Source organism: Gorilla gorilla, chromosome 4, assembly GCF_029281585.2.
Source record: "Gorilla gorilla gorilla isolate KB3781 chromosome 4, NHGRI_mGorGor1-v2.1_pri, whole genome shotgun sequence".
NCBI classification, from domain to species: domain Eukaryota; kingdom Metazoa; phylum Chordata; class Mammalia; order Primates; family Hominidae; genus Gorilla; species Gorilla gorilla.
This window is the reverse complement of record NC_073228.2, coordinates 10,289,222-10,309,913: the sequence shown is the minus strand read 5'-3', so window position 1 is coordinate 10,309,913 and position 20,692 is coordinate 10,289,222. Positions and strand designations below refer to the sequence as shown.

Here is a 20,692-nt window from a genome sequence, read left to right as displayed (position 1 = left end):
CCCTCGGGCGCGCTGCCGGGAAACCAGGTTCCGGCCCCACCAACGGCTCGACGCATGCGCAGGGCGGCGCCGCTGACCCGCCCCCGCCATCCCTGCAACTGGAGGAGGGGATTTTGGAAAGATGCGTCTGAAATTACTTCTGCTCGTCCTCGGAAACCCAAGCGGTACAGGAAAGTCCAAAAAGGAAGCAAAGACGAGCATCCGAAGCCTCACCCAAAAATAACTACTGCTGCGTATTATAGCGTATTATAATTGGGGAAACAGCATTCCAAACTTCTCTCCATGCACAGGTAAGTAGAGAAACAATTTCAGGAAGGCAGGATCACACCATGGTTTTTTTTTTAAGTATTTTTTAAATTTAACATTAGAAAAACAAATGAGTTTAAACTGCATTTCAGGCCGAGCGCGGTGGCTCATACCTGTAATCCCAGCATTTTGGGAAGCCAAGGTGGACGGATCACCTGAGGTCAAAAGTTCGAGACCAGCCTGGCCAAAATGGTGAAACCCCGTCTCTACTCAAAATACAAAATTAGGCCATACGCGGTGGCTCACGCCTGTAATCCCAGCACTTTGGGAGGCCGAGGCAGGTGGATCACCTGAGGTCAGGAGTTGAAGACCAGCCTGACCAACGTGGTGAAACCCCGTCTCTACTAAAAATACAAAAATTAACTGGGCATGGTGGCGCGTGCCTGTAGTCCCAGCTACTCGGGAGTCTGAGGCCGGAGAATCTCTTGAAGCGAAGAGGCGGAGGTTAGAATGAACCGAGTTGGTGCCACTGCACTCCAGTCTGGGTGACAGAGTGAGACTTCATTCATCTCAAAAAAAAAAAAAAAAAAAAGACATCACTTCACAGATTCTAAGGATTTTTGGAGTTGGATGCCAGGAAACCGGAAGACTAAATGTATACATATTTCACAACATCACAATTACTGTGACAGTTTTTTTAAAGTATGTTAAATTACATTAATTGATTAAATTATGTTAGTAATTGTATTAGTTTGCTCAGGGTGCCATTGTAACTACCCAACAGATTGTCCCTGCCCACTGCCTAGACTTTATCAAGACAGAGGAATTGCAATAAAGAGTTTAATTCACACAGAGCCAGCTTGTACAGGTTACTGAGGTTTTATTACTACTCAAAAAAAATCAGTGTCCTTGAGAATTCAGGGATCAGAGTTTTTTGGTGTTTTTTTTTTTTTTTGAGTCCGAATCTCACTCTGTCACCCACACTGGAGTGCAGTGGCGCGATCTCGGCTCACTGCAACCTCCACCTCCTGGGTTCCAGTGATTCTCCTGCCTCAGCCTCCCGGGTAGCTGGGACTACAGGCGCACACCACCATGCCTGGCTAATTTTGTATTTTTCGTAGAGACGGAGTTTCTCCATGTTGGTCAGGCTGGCCTTGAACTCCCGACCTCAGGTGATCCGCCTACCTGGGCCTCCCCAAAGTGCTGGGACTATAGATGTGAGCCACCGTGCCCGGCTGGGGAAACCACGGTTTTAAGGATAATTTGGTGGGTATGGGGTCAGAAAGTAGGGAGTGTTGATTGGTTGGGTCAGAGGTGAAATGATAGGGAGTCAAAACTGTCCTCTTGTGCTGAGTTGGTTCCTGGGTGGGGGCCACAAGATATGAGCCAGTGTATCAATCTGGGTGGTGCCAGCTGATCCATGGAGTGCAGAGTCTGCAAAATATCTCAAGCACTGATCTGTTTTTTAATAGTGATGTTATCCTGAGAAGCAATTTGGGAGGTTTAGAATCTTGTAGCCTCCAGCTACATGACTCCTAAACCATAATTTCTAATCTTATGGCTAATCTGTTAGTCCTGAAAAGGCAGTCTTGTCCCCAGGTAGGAAGGGAGTTTGTTTTGCAAAGGGCTATTATCATCTTTGTTTCAAAGCCAAACTATAAACTAAGCGCCTCCCGAAGTTATTTCAGCCTACACCCAGGAATGAACAAGGACAGCTTGGAGGTTAGAAGCAAGATGGGTTCAGTTAAGTCCGATCTCTTTAACTGTAATAATTATCTCAGTTATAAGAAAATATAACAAAATCTCCCACAGACTGGGTGGTGGTTTGGAATTACTTTTCTTTTTTTTTTTTTTTTTTTTTTTGAGTGAGTCGGATCTCCCTCTGTCACCCAGGTTGGAGTGCAATGGCGCGATCTCAGCTCACTGCAACCTCCGCCTCGTGGGTTCAAGCGATTCTCCTGCCTCAGCCTCCTGAGTAGCTGAGATTACAAGCGTGCACTACCACGCCCGGCTAATTTTTGTATCTTTAGTAGAGACAAGGTTTCACCATGTTGGTAAGGCTGGTCTCGATCTCCTGACCTCATGATCCACCCGCCTCAGCCTCCCAAAGTGCTGGGATTATAGGCATGAGCCACCATGCCTGGCCTGGAATTACTTTCTAACAGTCCTGGGAGCTAGAATCCCAGATCAAGGTGTCAGTAGACGTGGTTTCTCTTTTGTTTTCTTCTTTTTTTTTTCTTTTAAGGCTGGGGTCTTGGCCAGGCGTGGTGGCTCACACCTGTAATCCCAGCACTTTGAGAGGCCGAGGCAGGTGGATCACGAAGTCAGGAGATCGAGACCATCCTGGCTAATATGGTGAAACCCTGTCTCTATTAAAAATAAAAAAAAAAAATTAGCCGGGCGTGGTGGCGGGTGCCTGTAGTCCCAGCTACTCGGGAGGCTGAGGCAGGAGAATGGCGTGAACCCGGGAGGCGGAGCTTGCAGTGAGCCGAGATCACGCCACTGCGCTCCAGCCTGGGCGACAGAGCAAGACTCCGTCTCCAAAAAAAAAAAAAAAAATAGAAAAGACTGGGGTCTCACTCCCATCGCCGAGGCTGGAGTGCAGTGGCACAATTGTGGCTCACTGTAGCCTTGACTTACCAGGCTCAGGTGATACTCCCACCTCAGCCTCCTGAGTAGCTGGGAACACAAGTGCTCACAATCACACCTGGCTAATTTTTTGTATTTTTAGTAGAGACGGGATCTTGCTATGTTGCCCAGGCTGGTCTCTAACTACTACTAGGTTCAATCAATCCACCCACCTCAGCCTCCCAAAGTGCTTAGATTACAGGCATAAGCCACTGTACCCAGCCAGGTTTCTTCTTATACCTCTCTCCTTAGCTCGAAGATGGCACCTTCTCCCCGAGACCTCACGTTTTTACTTCTGTGCATACATCCCTCGTGTCTCTCCATGTGTCCCACCATGTGTCCCAATTTTCTTTTCTTGTAAGGATGTTGGATTAGGGCCCACGCTAATGGCACTTATTTATTTATTTAGGGATGGAGTCTTGCTCCTGTCACCAGGCTGGAGTGCAGCGGCACCATCTCGGCTCACTGCAACCTCTGCCTCCTGGGTCCCAGCAATTCCCCTGCCTCAGCCTCCCGAGTAGCTGGGATTACAGGCATGCGCCACGATGCCCAGCTAATTTTTTGTACTTTTAGTAGAGACAGGGTCTCACCATGTTGGCCAGGCTGGTCTCAATCTCCTGACCTCGTGATCCGCCTGCCTCGGCCTCCCTAAGTGCTGGAATTACAGGTGTGAGCTACCGCGCCCAGCCCCTAATGGCCTTTAAAGGCCCTGTCTCCAAGTCCCATTCTGAGGTCCGGGGGGCTGGAACTTTATCATAAGAATGTAAGGGGCACAATTCAGCCATAACAGTGGTAGATGATGATCGTTTCATTAAAAGATTACCCAGACTTTGGCCGGGTGTGGTGGCTCACGCCTGTAATCCCAGCACTTTGGGAGGAGGAGGCGGGCAGATCACTTGAGGTCAGGAGGTCGAGACCAGACTGGCCAACATGGTGAAACCCCATCTCTACTAAAAATACAAAATCAGTCAGGTGTGGCGCCTGTAATCCTAGTTACTCAGGAGGCCGAGGCAGGAGCATCGCTTGAACCCAGGAGGCAGAGGTTGCAGTGAGTCAAAATCACGCCACTGCATTCCAGCCTCAGCAACAGAGCGAGACTCTTGTCTCAAAAAAAAAAAAGGTTACCCATCCTTAGAACAGACTGAGATGGAGGCCGTGGACAGTCCCTGTGACTGTGACCCTGGCTGTGGAGCTGCTGCAGGGCCCATGAGGTTGGGTTTGTCACCTTTGGGGAGCTGAAGGGAAGCTAGAGCCCAGAAGCTCAGCCTGCAGCTCTGGTCCTCGCCCCGACTTCCCACCTGCAGCATATCCCACTTCTCCGAGGAAGATCTGAAGACTCAGAGTGGCCTTCAAGGCCTCACCTGATCCAGCCCTGTCACCTCATGGACCTCCCTCCCACCCCCATCTCCGCTTGCCCCACACAGCCAGGTGACCTTTCCTCCTAAAACTTGCCCGGTGTGCTCCCACCCAGGCGTCTCACCCGCGCCTGAAACCCTCTGCCTGCTCCATCAGTACATTGCCTGCTGTGCTGCACCACCCAGACCACCTCTTTGGACTGCTGAGAGTGTTGGTGGCTGAGTCCGGGCACAGTGGCTCCAGCCTGTAATCCCAGCACTTTGGAAGGCCAAGGCAGGAGAATCACTTGAGTCCAGGAGTTCAAGACCAGCCTGGGCAGCACAGCAGGACCCTGTCTCTACAAAAAAATTCAAAAATTAGTGAGGTAAGGTGGCGTACATCTGTAGTCCCGGGAGGCGAGGTTGCAGTGAGCCGAGATTGCGCCATTGCACTCCAGCCTGGGCAACAAGAGCGAAACTCAGTCTCAAAAACAAAAACAAAAACAAGGAAGGAGGTGATCTGGTGGGGGGACGCTGTTTCATTCGTGCAGTGAACAAGCCGGCGGATAGATTGGTGCTGGGGCTGCCCATGGGTCTCTTGGGATTGGGGTTGTGAACCAATTTACCAGGGTCTGATTCCCTGGTTGGGAGCTGATGGAGCGGCTGCTGACCCTGCCGAGCTGAAGTCCGCATGGGGGGCTGCAGTGAGAGCCACAAGGCTGGCACCCAAACATGCCTGCCTGAGTCACACCTGCGCTGAGCTTAGGGGACCCACAGAGCCAGGGCTGGGGAGAAATGTATCTCCACAAGCAGAGGCCTCCTTAAGCTCTAAAATGTGATTCTTCACATGACTCAACTGTGACTCTGGCATCTGGGTGGGGCTCGCACCTCCCCCATTCCCACGCCCAGGGCTGCACTGTTCACAGACTAGCCCAGGGCCGCAGTCAGGACCAGCCCAGCAGCCCAGCCACAGAGGAGCCAGCGAACCTCTCCCGGCGCCTGTGCTGGGGGCTTTCTGTTCCAGCGTCAAGGATGGAGGAGGGGGAGAGGAGCCCCTTACTGTCCCAGGTGAGCCGTGCCAAGTGGCCTTGCCCTGAGGTTGGAGATGTCCCTAGCCCTGAAGTCCTAAGGGAAGTCCCTGGGCTGGGTTCACACCCACCCCTGCCCCTGGTGCCACCCCACACCTCAATGCTGAGATTGGGTTGAGGGGGTGGTTCTAGGCAGCCCCCTCCCCCTTCCCCACTGCACAGTTCTCTCAGCCCCATGCTGGCCTCTGGTCAAGGGATCTGCCGGATCTCCCTGAGGGCCTTGGGGGCAATCTTTGGCTCAGGGTGCAGGAGGGGGTGAAGGCAAATGTCCCTTGCAGCCAGCCTCCAACGGCCTCTAGCCCCCAGTGGCCCCAGTCTGGCCAACCAGGCACTGACAGCCTGTCCTTTTGCTTCTAGTGACTTGTTGAGGTCTTGGGGGTGATAAATAACCCTCCTCTGGGGCCGGGCACAGTGGCTCACTCCTGTAATCCCAGCACTTTGGGAGGCTGAGGACGGAAGATTGCGTGAGCCCAGGAGTTCAAGACCAGCCTGGGCAATGTAGCGAGACCCTGTCTCTACAAAATATTATATATATATATATATATATATTTAGATGGAGTCTCGCTCTGTCACCAGGCTGGAGTGCAGTGGCACAACCTCGGCTCACTGCAACCTCCGCCTCCTGGGTTCAAGCAATTCACATGCCTCAGCCTGCTGAGTAGCTGGGATTACAGCCACATGCCACCACACCCAGCTAATTTTTTTAGTCGAGACAGGTTTTTACCATGTTGGTGGCTAGGATGGTCTCGATCTCCTGACCTCGTGATCCACCCGCCTTGGCCTCCCAAAGTGCTGGGATTACAGGCGTGAGCCACCGTGCCCGGCCTACAAAAAATAATTTTAAAAAATTACTGGGACATGGTGGCAGTGCCTGTAGTCCCAGCTACTCAGGAGGCTGAGGAGGAAGGACGGCTTGAGCCCAGGAGTTTGAGGCTGCAGTGAGCTGAGAGCCTGACGCTGCGATCAGCTTCTTCCTGGTGAAACTGGATTGGAATGGGATCCTTGCCCAGCACACAGCCATGGCTGCTTTTTATTATTTATTTATTTTTTGAGATGGAGTCTCGCTCTGTCACCCAGGCTGGAGTGCAGTCACGCGATCTCTGCTCATGCAACCTCTGCCTCCTGCTCATGCAACCTCCACCTCCTGGGTTCAAGCGATTCTCCTGCCTCAGCCTCCCAAGTAGCTGGGATTACAGGTGTGTGCCACCACGCCCGGCTAGTTTTTTTTTTTTTTTTAGTAGAGGTGAGGTTTCTCCACGTTGGTCAGGCTGGTCTCGAATTCCCGACCTCAGGTGACCCACCCACCTCAGCCTCCCAAAGTGCTGGGATGACAGGCGTGAGCCACAACGTCCAGCCCGGCCATGGCTTCTTATTCTCCTTTTTAAATAAACTCTTCCCAGCAGAACTGGGCACCTGCGGGGCTGCCTCTTCCCCCACAGAGAGAGACCAGCAGGACTTTCCTGCCAGTGGGCCAGGGGGTCCCCTCTGAAGGCCCTGCAGTCCCCAGACAGTCTCCCTGGGCTCCTGGGCACCCTCCTCCCTGTCCTGGGAGCCTGTTGGGCAGGGCACTGTCCTGTCCTCGGCAGCAGGGCCCAGTGCCGTGTCCACACTCAGTGCGGGCTGTTGGTGGGGCCGAAGAATGGGTGCTGGGATGTGAGGACTGGTTTCAGAGGGGAAAGAAAAGGGCAGCCATGTGGGCCAGCCCCTGTGGCTGGTGAGGAAGCCCCTCTACACAAGTTCCATGCTGCAGGCACACACAGACTGATCCACGCAGACGCTGTTTCAAACTCTGGGGACGCAGCCCCGCCTGTGTGCTGCGGGAAAGCCAGGGCGACCCTGACCCGGGGAGGCCACAGCCACCCACGCATAGGACCGGGAGGGAGTGGGTGTGTCCACTGAGCACCGCCCTGCTTGGTCTTCACCACAGCCTTTCAAGGGTCTGCTCATCACCCTGTTCTAAAGGTGGGATCCCACCAGAGCTGGGACCCTCACTGCTCCTTCTGCTGCTCAGCCGAGCGGGACGGCCCTGAGGGCCCCCTGCCCCTGGCTGTCCGCATCTCTGAGCTCCAGTGCTGCCCTCTGCCATCCGGCATCCTCCCATCCCTCCAAGGCTCTGCCACCATGCTCTTCCCTGACCCCTCACCAGTTGTCACAGAGTCTGGGTGAATGCGGTCTCACCCTGTTCCTCTTCCCTCTGCAGGATACTGCAGGCCAGAAGCCCCTCTCTGTGCACAGTCCACTCACCTCAGGCTGCCTAGGTCCAGTGCCCAGGGAGGACCAGGCGGAGGCCTGGGGCTGCAGCTGCTGTCCCCCGGAGACCAAGCACCAGGCCTTGAGTGGCACCCCCAGGAAAGGACCAGCCCCTTCCCTCTCCACAGGGAGCAGCTGCGTCAAGTATCTGATCTTCCTCTCCAACTTCCCCTTCTCCCTGCTGGGGCTGCTGGCCCTGGCCATCGGGCTCTGGGGCCTGGCTGTCAAGGGGTCTCTGGGAAGTGATCTGGGGGGGCCCCTGCCCGCAGACCCCATGCTGGGGCTGGCACTGGGAGGGCTGGTGGTCAGCGCAGTGAGCCTGGCTGGCTGCCTGGGCGCCCTCTGTGAGAACACCTGCCTGTTACGTGGCTTCTCCGGGGGCATCCTTGCCTTCCTGGTGTTTGAGGCCGTGGCGGGAGCCCTGGTGGTGGCCCTCTGGGGCCCGCTGCAAGACAGCCTGGAGCACACCCTGCGTGTGGCCATCGCCCACTACCAGGACGACCCAGACCTGCGCTTCCTCCTCGACCAAGTCCAGCTCGGGCTGAGGTGCTGCGGAGCTGCCTCCTACCAGGACTGGCAGCAGAACCTGTGAGTCTTGGAGTGGGCGAGGGACAGGGCCACCACAGGGTCGCAGAGGCCACACACCCTTGTGCGTGTACACACAGTCACTCACACGTACATACTCATTCGTGCATGCCCACATGCATGCACACGTATACCCACATGTACACGCATATCCACACTGGCACGTCTTGTCTTGTGCTCACAGGTTTCACGTGTGTGGACACACACCTACACACTCCTCTACACTGACATGAACATGTTCTCGTGCACACACAAAGCCTCACACTCAGGCACACACTCATACTCAAACATGTTCATACACACACGTGTCATGCACACAAGGTATGGGGTGCTTGTCTCTCCTTGTTCCATGGGCTCAGGGCCCCAATCAGCCCTGCGGCCCCCACAACGTGCAGCGTGACTCTGTTCCCCCTGCCAGGGCCAGGAGGACTACCCAGGAGCTTAGTTGAGAAGCTGAGCCCACAAACTTAGAAAGTCATTTTTCTGCTGGGCACGATGGCTCACACCTGTAATCCCAGCACTTTGGGAGGCTGAGGTAGGTGGATCACCTGAAGTCAGGAGTTCAAGACCAGCCTGGCCAACATGGTGAAACCCCATCTCTACTAAAAATACAAAAATTAGCCAGGCATGGTGGCAGGCACCTGTAATCCCAGCTACTCAGGAGGCCGAGGCAGGAGAATGACTTGAATCCAGGAGGTGGAGGTTGCAGCCAAAACGGCACCACTGCACTCCAGCATGGGCAACAGAGCGAGAATCCATCTCAAAAAAAAAAAGGCCGGGCACAGTGGCTCACGCCTGTAATCCTAGCACTTTGGGAGGCCAAGGTGGGCGGATCACGAGGTCAGGAGATCAAGACCATCCTGGCTAACACGATGAAACCCCCTCTCTACTAAAAAATAGAAAAAAATAGCCGGGTGTGGTGGTAGGCGCCTACAGTCCCAGCTACTCAGGAGGCTGAGGCAGGAGAATGGCGTGAACCCCGAAGGCGGAGCTTGCAGTGAGCTGAGATCACCCCACTGCACTCCAGCCTGGGCGACGGAGGGAGAGTCTGTCTCAAAAAAAAAAAAAAAAAAAAAAAGAAAATGACTTTTAGGTGAATTCAGGACATTGTTCTGGAATCTGACTCCACAGTTTCCCTCCACCGTGAGTGTCATTAAACTCCGTGCATTTAGGAGCCAGTGCAGGATTTTCTTATATTCTGCTCAAGGGTAGCTGTCTTTTTGTTTGTTTGTTTTTTTGAGACGGAGTCTCCCTCTTGCCCAGGCTGGAGTGCAGTGGCTCGATCTCGGCTCACTGCAAAGAGGGTAGCTGTCTGTTTTATCAGCTATCCCCAGTGCATGCACACCCCAAGCAGCACCTACTCTCCATGCCACACCCAGGACAGACGACATGCACTCTGTCTCCCAAGCCTTCTTGGTGCATGTATCCAGGGGCAGCTGAACACAAGAGATGAAGTCATGGGCGACCCTGAAAACTGGCCATTGGGACCCAGCAGTGGCTAACAGGCGGGTCCTTCCAGACTCTGCAAAGCACCACAGAGGTTGGTTTTTGGCCACGTGTGACTGGGTTGGTGGCAGCCCCGCTAGAGTGTCGTGATGCCACGTCTGCTGCTGGCCTCGACCCCATCCCCTGCCTAAGTGGGGCATACTCTTCTAGAGTGGAGAGGGCATGGGGATGAGCCTGCAGGTCTGCTGGGCCCGTGTGCAGAGCCCCAGACATCAGTGGATGCCTAGGGCACCTGGGGACTGCCTGACCTGGGCTGTGATGAGATCAACACTCCCTAGCTACTCTGGGAGCTCCTCCCCCACCCCTGCTTTCTGTCACTGCCCGGTACTGCCTCTCAAGCCCTTGCTCTTCCCAGTAAGACCTGTGGACCATTCCAGAAGCCTCTGCCAGAGTTCCATCCACCCTCCCCTGCTCCAACTCTACCTTCTCAATGAGCTCAGCAGCCTCTGCGGAGGGAGGTCCTCTTATCAATGCTTGTCTGTTCCCCCTTCAACCGTCTCATTAAATATCCTCCTGCTAGTCAACACAGCCACCACCCCTACCTGCAAGCGCAGAGGACTGCTGTGCACAGGGATACGTTATAGAGAGCCAGGTGCTGTGTGTGTCCGTGTGTGCAGGTGTGTGCGAATATGAGGACGTATGCACGTGTGTGCATGTGCCTGTGTGGCCATGGAAGGGTGAAGGTGGGTAGGCGCCATTCGCCTCTGTGCCTGGTCCCAGAAGAGCGGGCCCTCCCCGCCAAAACTGACGATTCCATGCGCCTTGCAGGTACTTTAACTGCAGCTCCCCCGGGGTGCAGGCCTGCAGCCTTCCCGCCTCCTGCTGCATCGACCCCCGCGAAGATGGAGCCTCTGTCAACGACCAGTGCGGCTTCGGGGTCCTGCGCCTGGATGCGGACGCAGCTCAGAGAGTGGTGTACCTGGAGGGCTGCGGCCCCCCGCTCCGGCGGTGGCTGCGCGCGAACCTGGCGGCCTCGGGCGGCTACGCAATCGCGGTGGTGCTGCTGCAGGGCGCGGAGCTCTTGCTGGCCGCCCGGCTACTCGGGGCCCTCGCTGCCCGCAGGGGGGCGGCGTACGGCCGCGGAGCGCGCAGGGAGGACCGCGCTGGCCCCCAGAGCCCCAGCCCCGGCGCCCCGCCCGCTGCCAAACCCGCCCGGGGCTGAGCGCACGCCCCGGGGTCCGAGACCGCCACGCACAGGGATACAGGGGACGCCTCCGCCCGGCTAAAAAGCGCTGCCTGCGCCGCAGCCGCCGCTTGATTTCGCTCGGGCTTCGGGTGACTTTGCCGCAGGACCTACCCAGCTCGCTCGCTCCGCGTCCCCCATGCCAGCCCCCAACGCAGGGCGCCCGGCGAAGCCACGGGACTGGAGGGAGGAGCACGCGGGGCCGGAGGAAATCCTGGAGCTGACCCTCACCTCCGAGCCCCCACTCCCACCCCAGCCGCACAGTTCCCACCTCCTGGCACCTCCCTCCCCTGGGGCCGCCAGCCCTTCTGGGCTCGTGATGGTGGAGCTAAGGTCCAGGCCTCTCCCTCCCGCGTGCATTTTTGGGGAGATAGTAAATGTTTTATTCGGGTGTATCATTCATACAGTAAAGACACCAATCTTCAGAGGCAGCGTGGGGAATTCTTACCCATCGAAGACCGTGAACCACCGCAGGTCCGAGCGGGGAGTTCCAGCCCCTGGCGGCGCGCTCAACCCCAAGTCAGCCCTGCACTGACTACATTGCCAGGGCCAGCGGGGCCTGTTTCGGGCTTTCACATAAGTGGAATCCCAGAGGGTCTGTGCGGAGTCAGATCTGGCCCTTGCTGCGAATGGACTGGCCCATGTGAACATGGGGCTACTGTGAGGGCCCCTGCTGCTGGGCCAGCTTGCAGAGCTCTTGCTTCCCCTGGATGTGGTGTCAGGAGTGGGATCTTGGTTACAAATGGGCATGTTTTGTTTTTGTTGTTTTGTTTTGAGACAGGGTCTCGCTGTGTCACCCAGGCTGAAGTGCAGTGGCAGGGTCTCAGCTCACTGCAGCCTCCGCCTCCCCAGCTCAAGCAATCTCCCACCTTAGCCTCCTGAGTAGCTAGAACTACAGGGGCCCGCCACCACGCCCAGACAATTCTTTGTATTTTTTTTATTTTTATTTTTTGAGATGGAGTTTCGCTCTAACATGTTGCCCAGGCTGGAGTGCAATGGCACGATCTTGGCTCACCACAACCTCTGCCTACCAGGTTCAAGTGATTCTCCTGCCTTAGCATCCCAAGTAGCTGGGATTACAGGCATGGACCACCATGCCTGGCTAATTTGTATTTTTAGTAGAGACAGGGTTTCTCCATGTTGGTCAGGCTGGTCTCGAACTCCTGAGCTCAAATGATCTGTCCACTTTGGCCTCCCAAAGTGCTGGGATTACAGGTGTGAGCCACGGTGCCCAGCCTCATTATTGTTATTTTCTTTTTTTTGTTTGTTTGTTTTATTTTTTGAGACGGAGTCTCGCTCTGTCGCCCAGGCTGGAGTGCAGTGGCAAGATCTCGGCTCACTGCAAACTCCGTCTCCTGGGTTCACGCCATTCTCCTGCCTCAGCCTCCCAAGTAGCTGGGACTACAGGCGCCTGCCACCACGCTCGGCTTTTTTTTTTTTTTTTGTATTTTTAGTAGAGATGGGGTTTCACCGTGTTATCCAGCATGGTCTCAATCTCCTGACCTCGTGATCTGCCTGCCTCAGCCTCCCAAAGTGCTGGGATTATAGGCGTGAGGCACCGCGCCCAGCCTATTGTTATTTTCAAATACAGACAGGGTCTTGCTATGTTGCCCAGGCTGGTCTTGAACTCCTGGACTGCAGTGATCCTCCCGCCTTGGCCTCCTAAAGTGCTGAGATTATAGGCATGAGCCACTGTGCCCAGATACAGCCAGTTTTAGTGGGCACTGTCTAAGGATGAGCTGGCTGGGTGCTCTGGGGGAGTTGCTAGTGTCACTGTGCCTCAGTTTCTCTCTTGTGAGGTGGGAGTAGGAGCTCCGGCCTCCCAGCATGTGGTGTAAGCCATGTCCAGTCTCACCTTCTCTGTGTGGCCTGCTCCAGCCACCTGCATGCTTCATTGACTATGGCCCCTGGGTGTACACCGAGGCCTTCTGCCTTGACCCAGCCATGGGCTGACATTACGTGTCTTGGGGCCACCAGCAAGGCTCAGTGAGAGTGTGAGCCCAAGGGCTGTCTTCCCACTCAGGCAGGCCAGCCCCTCCTGCCCCACTGCCCACCCCTTCACCCATGTGCTCCTGCTCAAGTGACCCCACCACAGGCGCTGTCCCATGCACAAATATGCCACGGACAGGCAAGGGCATACTAATTTTATTTTGAAATAGGGACTGCAAGGGCGGGCTGTATTGAGAAGGATGGCCCCCTGGTGTGATGAGTTTGGGGCCTCATCTGCTCACCGTGCACGCCCTGGAGTCCTGCTACCCAGCCCTGCTACCAAGGGCACCCTCCTAGGAAGGGATGCAGAGACAGGGAGCTTCTCTGTATCCCCTTACAGGCAGGACAGGGGGCTGGGGTGCAGAAGCACTCTGGGGAGACCTGCCCTAGCTTTCCAGCTGGGAGGAGGGGACGATCCGGGGTCCAGCAGGCTCCCGGGCTGGGGTCCACTTCCCGTTCTCCCTGGGAGTGGAGACTGGCCAAGCCTCTCTGCGGGCAGGACTGAGGGGTGGGCCTGTGTCTCCAGATGTTGAGCAGGGCCTGGCCAGCCCCTGAGGGGGCATCCTAGAGGGAGGTGATGGGCTCCTGGTGACTGGTATTAATATGTAGGGGGAGCCCTGAGGTTGCAGTCCCATCCTGGTGTCCAGGTGCCATCTGGGCTAGGGAGGCATCTCCTGAACAGGAATCCTGAGCAGGGTTTAGAGCACAGCGGGCAGGAGGGGGAGGGTCTGGACCTCAGCAGGGCCTCGTGCTAGATGATGCCATACTGGGCCAGCTCGTGCAGCTCCAGGTGGTTGAAGGCCTCCCAAGGGCAGATGACCGTGATGTCTGTGGGAGAAACGGGCCACGGATCAGAGAGGATCCCACGGCCTAGGGACCCCCCCCATCCCCTGTGGCCCTGTTTCCCACAGCCCAGGTGTAGCCCTACAGTGTGCTGAGCGGGGACGTGCGGACGCTGGCGTGGGGCCCTCCTCTGGGGACACACTGGCTGTGGGGGAAGGAGGGTGGGTGCAGCAGGTCCAGGGGAGGGAACCAGAGGAGGGTGCGGCTTGCTGAAGGGGGAGGAGGCAGCGAGGGGTTCTGTTCTTTCCCAAACCCCTCCCCTCACCTGGTGCAAGTGTCCCAAATGGGAACAGCCCCACCCTCTAGATCCAGTGGATCTGGAGCTCAGTGTTGGGGGAAGAAGTGATGGACAAGCTGGGGGTCCCTAAGTGAAAAGCAGGGGAGGTGGGGGCCGAGGTGGGCTGCAATGGGCCCCGGGCGTGCTGGGTGTGCCTGGGGGGACCTGGGCAGACCTCGGGTTGGTACTGGCAGCCGTCATACCTGTTCCCAGGCCTTCCATTCCAGGGATGTCGTCCCCAAACCTGCAAGGACAGAGCAGTCAGTGACATGGCCGGGCCCAGCCCTGGCTCAGTCAGCCTGAGGCCCGAGGTCATCTCTAGCCTTCCTAGGAGATGAGGCGTTTGGCTGGGAGCCCAGTGGGCAGAGACCCGCCTCCTCCCCAACCTCCCAGGGCTTGGTGCGTCTGAGGAGGCTTCCTTCACAGACCCAGGGTGAATCTGCTACCCAGAGCATCATGGGGCTGAGGCCTAGAAAAGGAGGTGCAAGTCCCAGGATGCTGGGCAGGTGCATGCCCTGGGGAAGTACAGAGGGGGTGCGTGGTTGGTGCATGGTCTGAGTGTAGATTTGTGAAGGTGGCTTGTCTGTGAGTGTGCCTCACGTACATATGTGGAGGTGTGAGCGTGTTTGTGCACGCACATAAGAGTGTCATGCCCGTGTGTGCGCACACGTGTGAGTAGACAATCCTCGGTGCGTTGATGGGAGCGTGGTGCCTGTGTGCGCGCACGAGTGAGTGGACACTCCTCGGTGCACTGATGGGAGCGAGGTGCCCATGTGTGCCCATGTGTGAGTGGACACTCCTTGGTGCACTGATGGTAGCGAGATGCCCGTGTGTGTGCATGTGTGAGTGGACACTCCTCGGTGCATTGTGCCATGGCTGTCCCTGGGTGGCAGTGGTTGTATTTTTTTTTTTTTTTGAGACGGAGTCTCACTCTGTCGCCCAGGCTGGAGTGCAGTGGCGCGATCTCGGCTCACCGCAAGCTCTGCCTCCCGGGTTCACGCCATTCTCCTGCCTCAGCCTCCCGAGTAGCTGGGACTACAGGCGCCCGCCACCACGCCCGGCTAATTTTTTGTATTTTTTAGTAGAGACGGGGTTTCACCTTCTTAGCCAGAATGGTCTGGATCTCCTGACCTCGTGATCCACCCGCCTTGGCCTCCCAAAGTGCTGGGATTACAGGCATGAGCCACCGCCCCCGGCCGTTTTGTTTTTTTGAGACGGAGTTTTGTTCTTCTTGTTGCCCAGGCTGGAGTGCAATGGCGCGATTTCAGCTCACCACAACCTCTGCCTCCCGGATTCAAGCGATTCTCCTGCCTCAGCCTCCTGAGTAGCTGGGATTACAGGCGTGCACCACCACGCCTGGCTAAATTTGTATTTTTAGTAGAGACGGGTTTCTCCATGTTTGTCAGGCTGGTCTCAAACTCGCGACCTCAGGTGATCTGCCCACCTCAGCCTCCCAAAGTGCTGGGATTACAGACGTGAGCCACCGCGCCTGGGCGGCAGTGCCTGTATTTTCAAGCATGGTTGGCAGTAGCATCTGGAGCGGGTGACAGGAGCCCCCAATTCCCCTTCCCCCTCCTCCATCCCTGCTCAGGCCCTCAGGCACCGCCCTGCCTACCCCAGCTGTGAGGCTGGGACCACTCACCCAGTGAAGTGGCCCCAGGCCCTGCCCCGCCCTCCCCTTCCTGTGCAGCCTCAGGGCCGCCTCCTCCCTTTCAGAGGCCCCATCCCCCAGCTCTGCTTACCCTTGAACGCCTTTCTTTGGGGGCTTGCTCTTGAACTGCCTGGTCTGTCGCTGCTTAAATTTAGGGGGCCCTTTCCTGGGGGTGACAGGTCCCCCGGCCACCCTGGTGGCTGACCGGAACTCAGCCTTGGGCGGTTCCAGGTTCATGGTGAGGCTGACGGAGACACCGTGGCAACCTTGGCTCCTGGACTCCCTCCTGCTGCAGTCTGGGGGCAGACCAGGCCCGGGTCCCAGTCAGCCCTCCTGCTTCCAACCCTTGTGGGGGTCTCAACCCACTGGTGGAGGGGCTGAGACCCAGCCCCGCCAGCTCCAGCATCATCCAGACAGCAGCCCCTGCAATCCGCCCTGGGGTAACCAGCCTGCCAGCTCTGCTTGGGTCCACCCGCACACTCCCATTCCCCTTGCCTAGTGGATGCCCCCCTGCAACGCTGGCCACACACAGCTCCGGACTCTCCCCTGTCCTGGCCTCCCTCGCCCCAGCCCACAATCCACAGCAAACCTAGCCTCCCAACCTGTGGCAGGTCCTGAGCCTGGAGTCCTCACCACCTCCTTGTGGGTGACCACTGACAACTTCCTGCCCCTTCCCCTGCGTTCCCCACCCCAGGGGAGCGTGACTCCAGTCGGCATTTAACTGCTACTCTGGGTTTTGTTTTGTTTTGTTTTGTTTTTGAGACAGAGTTTTGCTCTTGTTGCCTGGGCTGGAGTGCAGTGGCACTACCTCGGCTCACTGCAACCTCCACCTCCCGGGTTCAAGTGATTCTCCTGCCTCAGCCTCCCCAGCAGCTGGGATTACTGGCGCCTGCCACCATGCCCGGCTAATTTTTGCATTTTTGCATTTTTAGTAGAGACGGGGTTTCACCATGTTGACGAGGTTGTCTCGAACTCCTGACCTCATGATCCACCCGCCTCAGCCTCCCAAAGTGCTGGTATTACAGGCGTGAGCCGCCGCACCCGGCCCAGCTGCTACTCTGCTGAAAGTCCTCTGTGGTTCCTGCTGGGAATGGGATGAGACCCAAGTGGCCCCTCCCCGGCCTGCCAGGCCCAGCAGATGAGCCTGCCTCTGAGCTGCCCTTCCTGATGGTTAGTGGGCTGCCTCCATCTCAGGTCCCCGCTCAGGGAGGCTTCCCCTGAACCCCCGCCCTGCAGCCACTGTGTCCTTAGGTTCTGATTTGCCGCTTCTCATCACGCGTCGAGTTAGCCCTGATTCCAGGCTGGTGGGCGTCTCCCGGGCTGTTGCCCTCTGATTCTTTTTTTTTTTTTTTTTTTTTTGAGACGGAGTCTTGCTCTGTCACCCAAGTTGGAGTGCAGTGGCGAGATCTTGGCTCACTGCAACTTCTGCCTCCCGGGTTCAAGTAATTCTCCTGCCTCAGCCTCCGGAGTAGCTCAGATTACAGGCATGCGCCACCACACCCCGCTAATTTTTCTTTGTGTTTTTAGTAGAGATGGGGTTTCACTATCTTGGTCAGGCTGGTCTCGAACTCCTGACCTTGTGATCCGCCCGCCTCGGCCTCCTAAAGTGCAGGGATTACAGGCGTGAGCCACCGCGCCTGGCCTAAAAAAGTTTTAATACCTGCCAAAGTAGCCCCCAAGGATCCTATTCCAGAGCTGTGGCTGGAATCTCACCTTTTTTTTTTTTTTTTTTTTTTTTGAGACGGAGTCTCGTTCTGTCGCCCAGGCTGGAGTGCAGTGGCACGATCTCAGCTCACTGCAAGCTCCACCTCCTGGGTTCACGCCATTCTCCTGCCTCAGCCTCCCCAGTAGCTGGGACTACAGGCGCCCGACACCACGCCCGGCTAATTTATTTTTTTTTGTATTTTTTAGTAGAGATGGAGTTTCACCATGTTAGCCAGGATGGTCTCGATCTCCTGACCTCATGATCCACCCACCTTGGCCTCCCAAAGTGCTAGGATTACAGGCGTGAGCCACTGCGCCTGGCCAACCCCTCTGATTCTTATTGATGGGCTTATTGCTTTCTGCCTCTTGTCTGTGCTTTGCAGTTGGGGTGCTGTCAGTTCCCTTCACCCACTCACGGAGGCATCCCTGAGCCCCCTCAGCACCATGACGGGCACCCCGCAGTGCTGATGGAGAATGACCCACAAAATGGGGGGCAGGGTCCCCAGGCACGGCGCCCCTGGGAAAGGGGCCTGTCTCAGAGACTCGGTGCTGAGCTGTGAAGCCCTGCGTCCCCCAACCCCACTTCACAGAGGGACAAGCTGGGGCTCGGGGACGGAGGGTGCTGGGCATGTGTTCCCCCTGCTGGGGGAATCACCAGGCCCTCTCTGTGTCTGGAGCCAGCTCGGGGAGCAGGGTTACCCGCCTGGTGTGGCGTGGCGTGGCTGAGGGGCCTCAGCCGCTCTGGACGAGATCAGTGTCCCTGCACTGCTGCACAGGGTGGCCTCTCCTCCTCCTCTCCCTGCAGCCTCTCCCCAGATGCCCTAAGCCCCAGTGACCTGGGCCAAGGGCAGTTCAGCTTCTTCTAAGCCTATTAACAGCAGAGGGGAATTCCTAATCTCCCATCGAGCTGCTGTCAGCTGCACATGCTGCCGGAAAGTTCTGGAAGGAGGCACATGACACAGACAGGAGGGGCTGCTTGCCCGCACTGGATGCCCCAGGGACCACCTCTTGGGGTCCCCTTTCCTGCCCCTGGTCTTTTTGGCTGGTATTCCTGACTCCAGCCCTGGGCTACCACCAGCTGTTTGCCGAACTTCAGGCGTGAGAGTGATCAGAAAGCAAGGGCAGGTGGCCCATTTCGGGGACGCGGGCTCTGCAAGGGGTGCTGGGCACCTGGGATTGGGGTGGACCCTGCCATGGCACCTTCCCTCACTAAGGTTCAGCCTCTGTCCCCGGGACTGGGACCAGCACCAGCCTGTGCAAAACCAGCACTCAGGAGCCCGGTGGTCCCAGCTGCTCAGATCCCATGGCACCCAATCCTCATATCCTAGATAGCACAGGCCCCATCCAGCTGCTTCCCCAGCCCTGGGACATGGGCTGTCCTGGGCAGCTCTGGGCCCTGATGGAGCTCCAACCATCAGATGCCATCCACGTGGAAACCGCTGCCTGCGCTGCCCTGGCCCGACCCAGCCTGTGACTGGCATCCACTCAGGTCAGCTGAGCCCACGTGGCCTGAGGTTCCCAGACCATCACTGGCCTGGGGATGGTGGAAGCACTGGTTACCATGGGGGAGCAGAGGAGGAGGTTGGCTGGGAGTCCTCTCTGAATAACAGGGTGGCGGGTAGGCTTCTGCAGACCTAGACCTCAGCCACGGTGGTAAAAGCCTGTCAGCTCCCTGCCCCTTGGGTGATAAGCAGACCCCCACTAACTCACTGGGGGAAGTGGCTGCCAGGAAAAACAGCGGGGTTGGCCACTACTCACCAAGTGCAGGGCAGGTCTCAGGGGGCTGTGCTGTGAGTGCTGGGCCTTCCTCTGAAGGGTGCCAGCCCCGGCATTTATCTCACTGCTTCGTGAGCTGATTAGGCGTCTCAGTGCCACCCTAATGAGATTGTTGGGCCTCGAGGCGGGGCACAACCACCAAGGTTCAGGGGATGGGGAGGAGGGGCTCAGGTGCTGTCAAGGGCTCCAAGGAAGGACACCCAGCAGATGGGGCCGGGACAGGGAGAGAAGTGTGACCCTGAACAGCCAGGCTCCTGCAGCTGCCCATCTTCCAGATGGAAGCAACCACAGTGTCTGCTGTCTTGGGGCTCCCTATTGCCTTTCCTGACCCCGCCTGATCTCTGAAGGGCCCACCTTCATGGTCCCCAAAACCCTCTGCAGCCTGGCCCTCACCCGCTGCTGTGGCCTCACATCTCGCCCCTCCCACCCCAGGGCCTTTGCACCTGCTGCTCCTGAAACCAAACAAGGACCCCCCCCTTAGGGGCCTGTGTGTCTTCCCAAGCACAGAAGCAAGGACAATGTTGAGTTCCTTCAAGGGCAAGCCAGGCCCCCAGCCAGCCCAGAGAAGTAAATGAGCAGCCGATCCACAGGAAGGTCACAAGAACGTCACAGGAGCTTAGAACAACAGATGGAAGCCAGAGTCCCGAGAGTCTCCATAGAAGCAAACCATGCCATCTTAGCAGGTGCCCCTCAGTTGTTTTCCAGAAACAGGGACTCCTACCAAAGGGGCGTGCTGGCACACAGACCTCAGATGAGCGGGAGCTGAGGACTGGCCTCTGACCACCCTTCTCTTACCTAAATTTCTTCCTGAGGGGCCTGGAGGACGCCATGCCCACAACCCAGAGCTAACATTCTTTCCTGCGGATCCCAAAGTTTTGGACAAAGATTCGCTTCCGCACCAAATCAGAAAACCTTTGGGCCGGGCGCGGTGGCTCACGCCTGTAATCCCAGCACTTTGGGAGGCCGAGGCGGGCGGATCACGAGGTCAGGAGATCGAGACCATCCTGGCTAACATGGTGAAACCCCATCTCTACTAAAAATACAAAAAATTAGCCGGGCGTGGTGGCGGGCGCCTGTAGTCCCAGCTACTCGGGAGGCTGAGGCAGGAGAATGGCGTGAACCCGGGAGGCGGAGCTTGCAGTGAGCTGAGATTGCGCCACTGCACTCCAGCCTGGGTGACAGAGCCAGACTCCGTCTCAAAAAAAAAAAAGAAAACCTTTGAATCCACCTATGACCTGTGGTCCCTGGCTTCAAGATCTCCTTGCTATTTATGGCAAAACCAGTGTACAACCTCCCTGTACTGATTTATGACTTTGCCTGTGACCTCTGCCTCTGCACCTTTAAAAACCCATAACTCAGGCCGGGCGCAGTGGCTCACACCTGTAATCCCAGCACTTTGGGAGGCTGAGGCAGGTGGATCACAAGGTCAGGAGATCGAGACCATCCTCGCTAACATGGTGAAACCCCGACTCTACTAAAAATACAAAAAAGTTAGCCGGGCGTGGTGGCATGTACCTGTAATCCCAGCTACTTGGGAGGCTGAGGCAGGAGAATGGCGTGAACCCGGGAGGCGGAGCTTGCAGTGAGCCGAGATCACGCCACCGCACTAGAGCCTGGGCGACAGAGCGAGAT

At 56.9% G+C, this 20,692-nt stretch overlaps 2 protein-coding genes across 2 annotated transcripts; one reads left to right on the top strand and one right to left on the bottom strand.

Moving 5' to 3' along the window:
- The first annotated feature begins 34 nt into the window (after positions 1-34).
- On the top strand, positions 35-11,247 carry TSPAN10 (tetraspanin 10). The gene is made up of 4 exons (XM_004040812.5): positions 35-290; positions 5,135-5,276; positions 7,497-8,134; positions 10,406-11,247. The coding sequence occupies exons 1-4, from the start codon at positions 283-285 to the stop codon at positions 10,797-10,799; spliced, it is 1,182 nt and encodes a 393-aa protein (XP_004040860.4). The 5' UTR covers positions 35-282; the 3' UTR covers positions 10,800-11,247.
- A 1,652-nt stretch (positions 11,248-12,899) lies between these two features.
- PDE6G (phosphodiesterase 6G) lies at positions 12,900-19,420 on the bottom strand. The gene is given in 5 exon segments (XM_031011685.3): positions 12,900-13,637; positions 14,133-14,173; positions 15,672-15,876; positions 19,043-19,124; positions 19,415-19,420. Coding segments are annotated over 5 exon segments (411 nt in total). The 3' UTR covers positions 12,900-13,560.
- Positions 19,421-20,692: the final 1,272 nt, after the last annotated feature.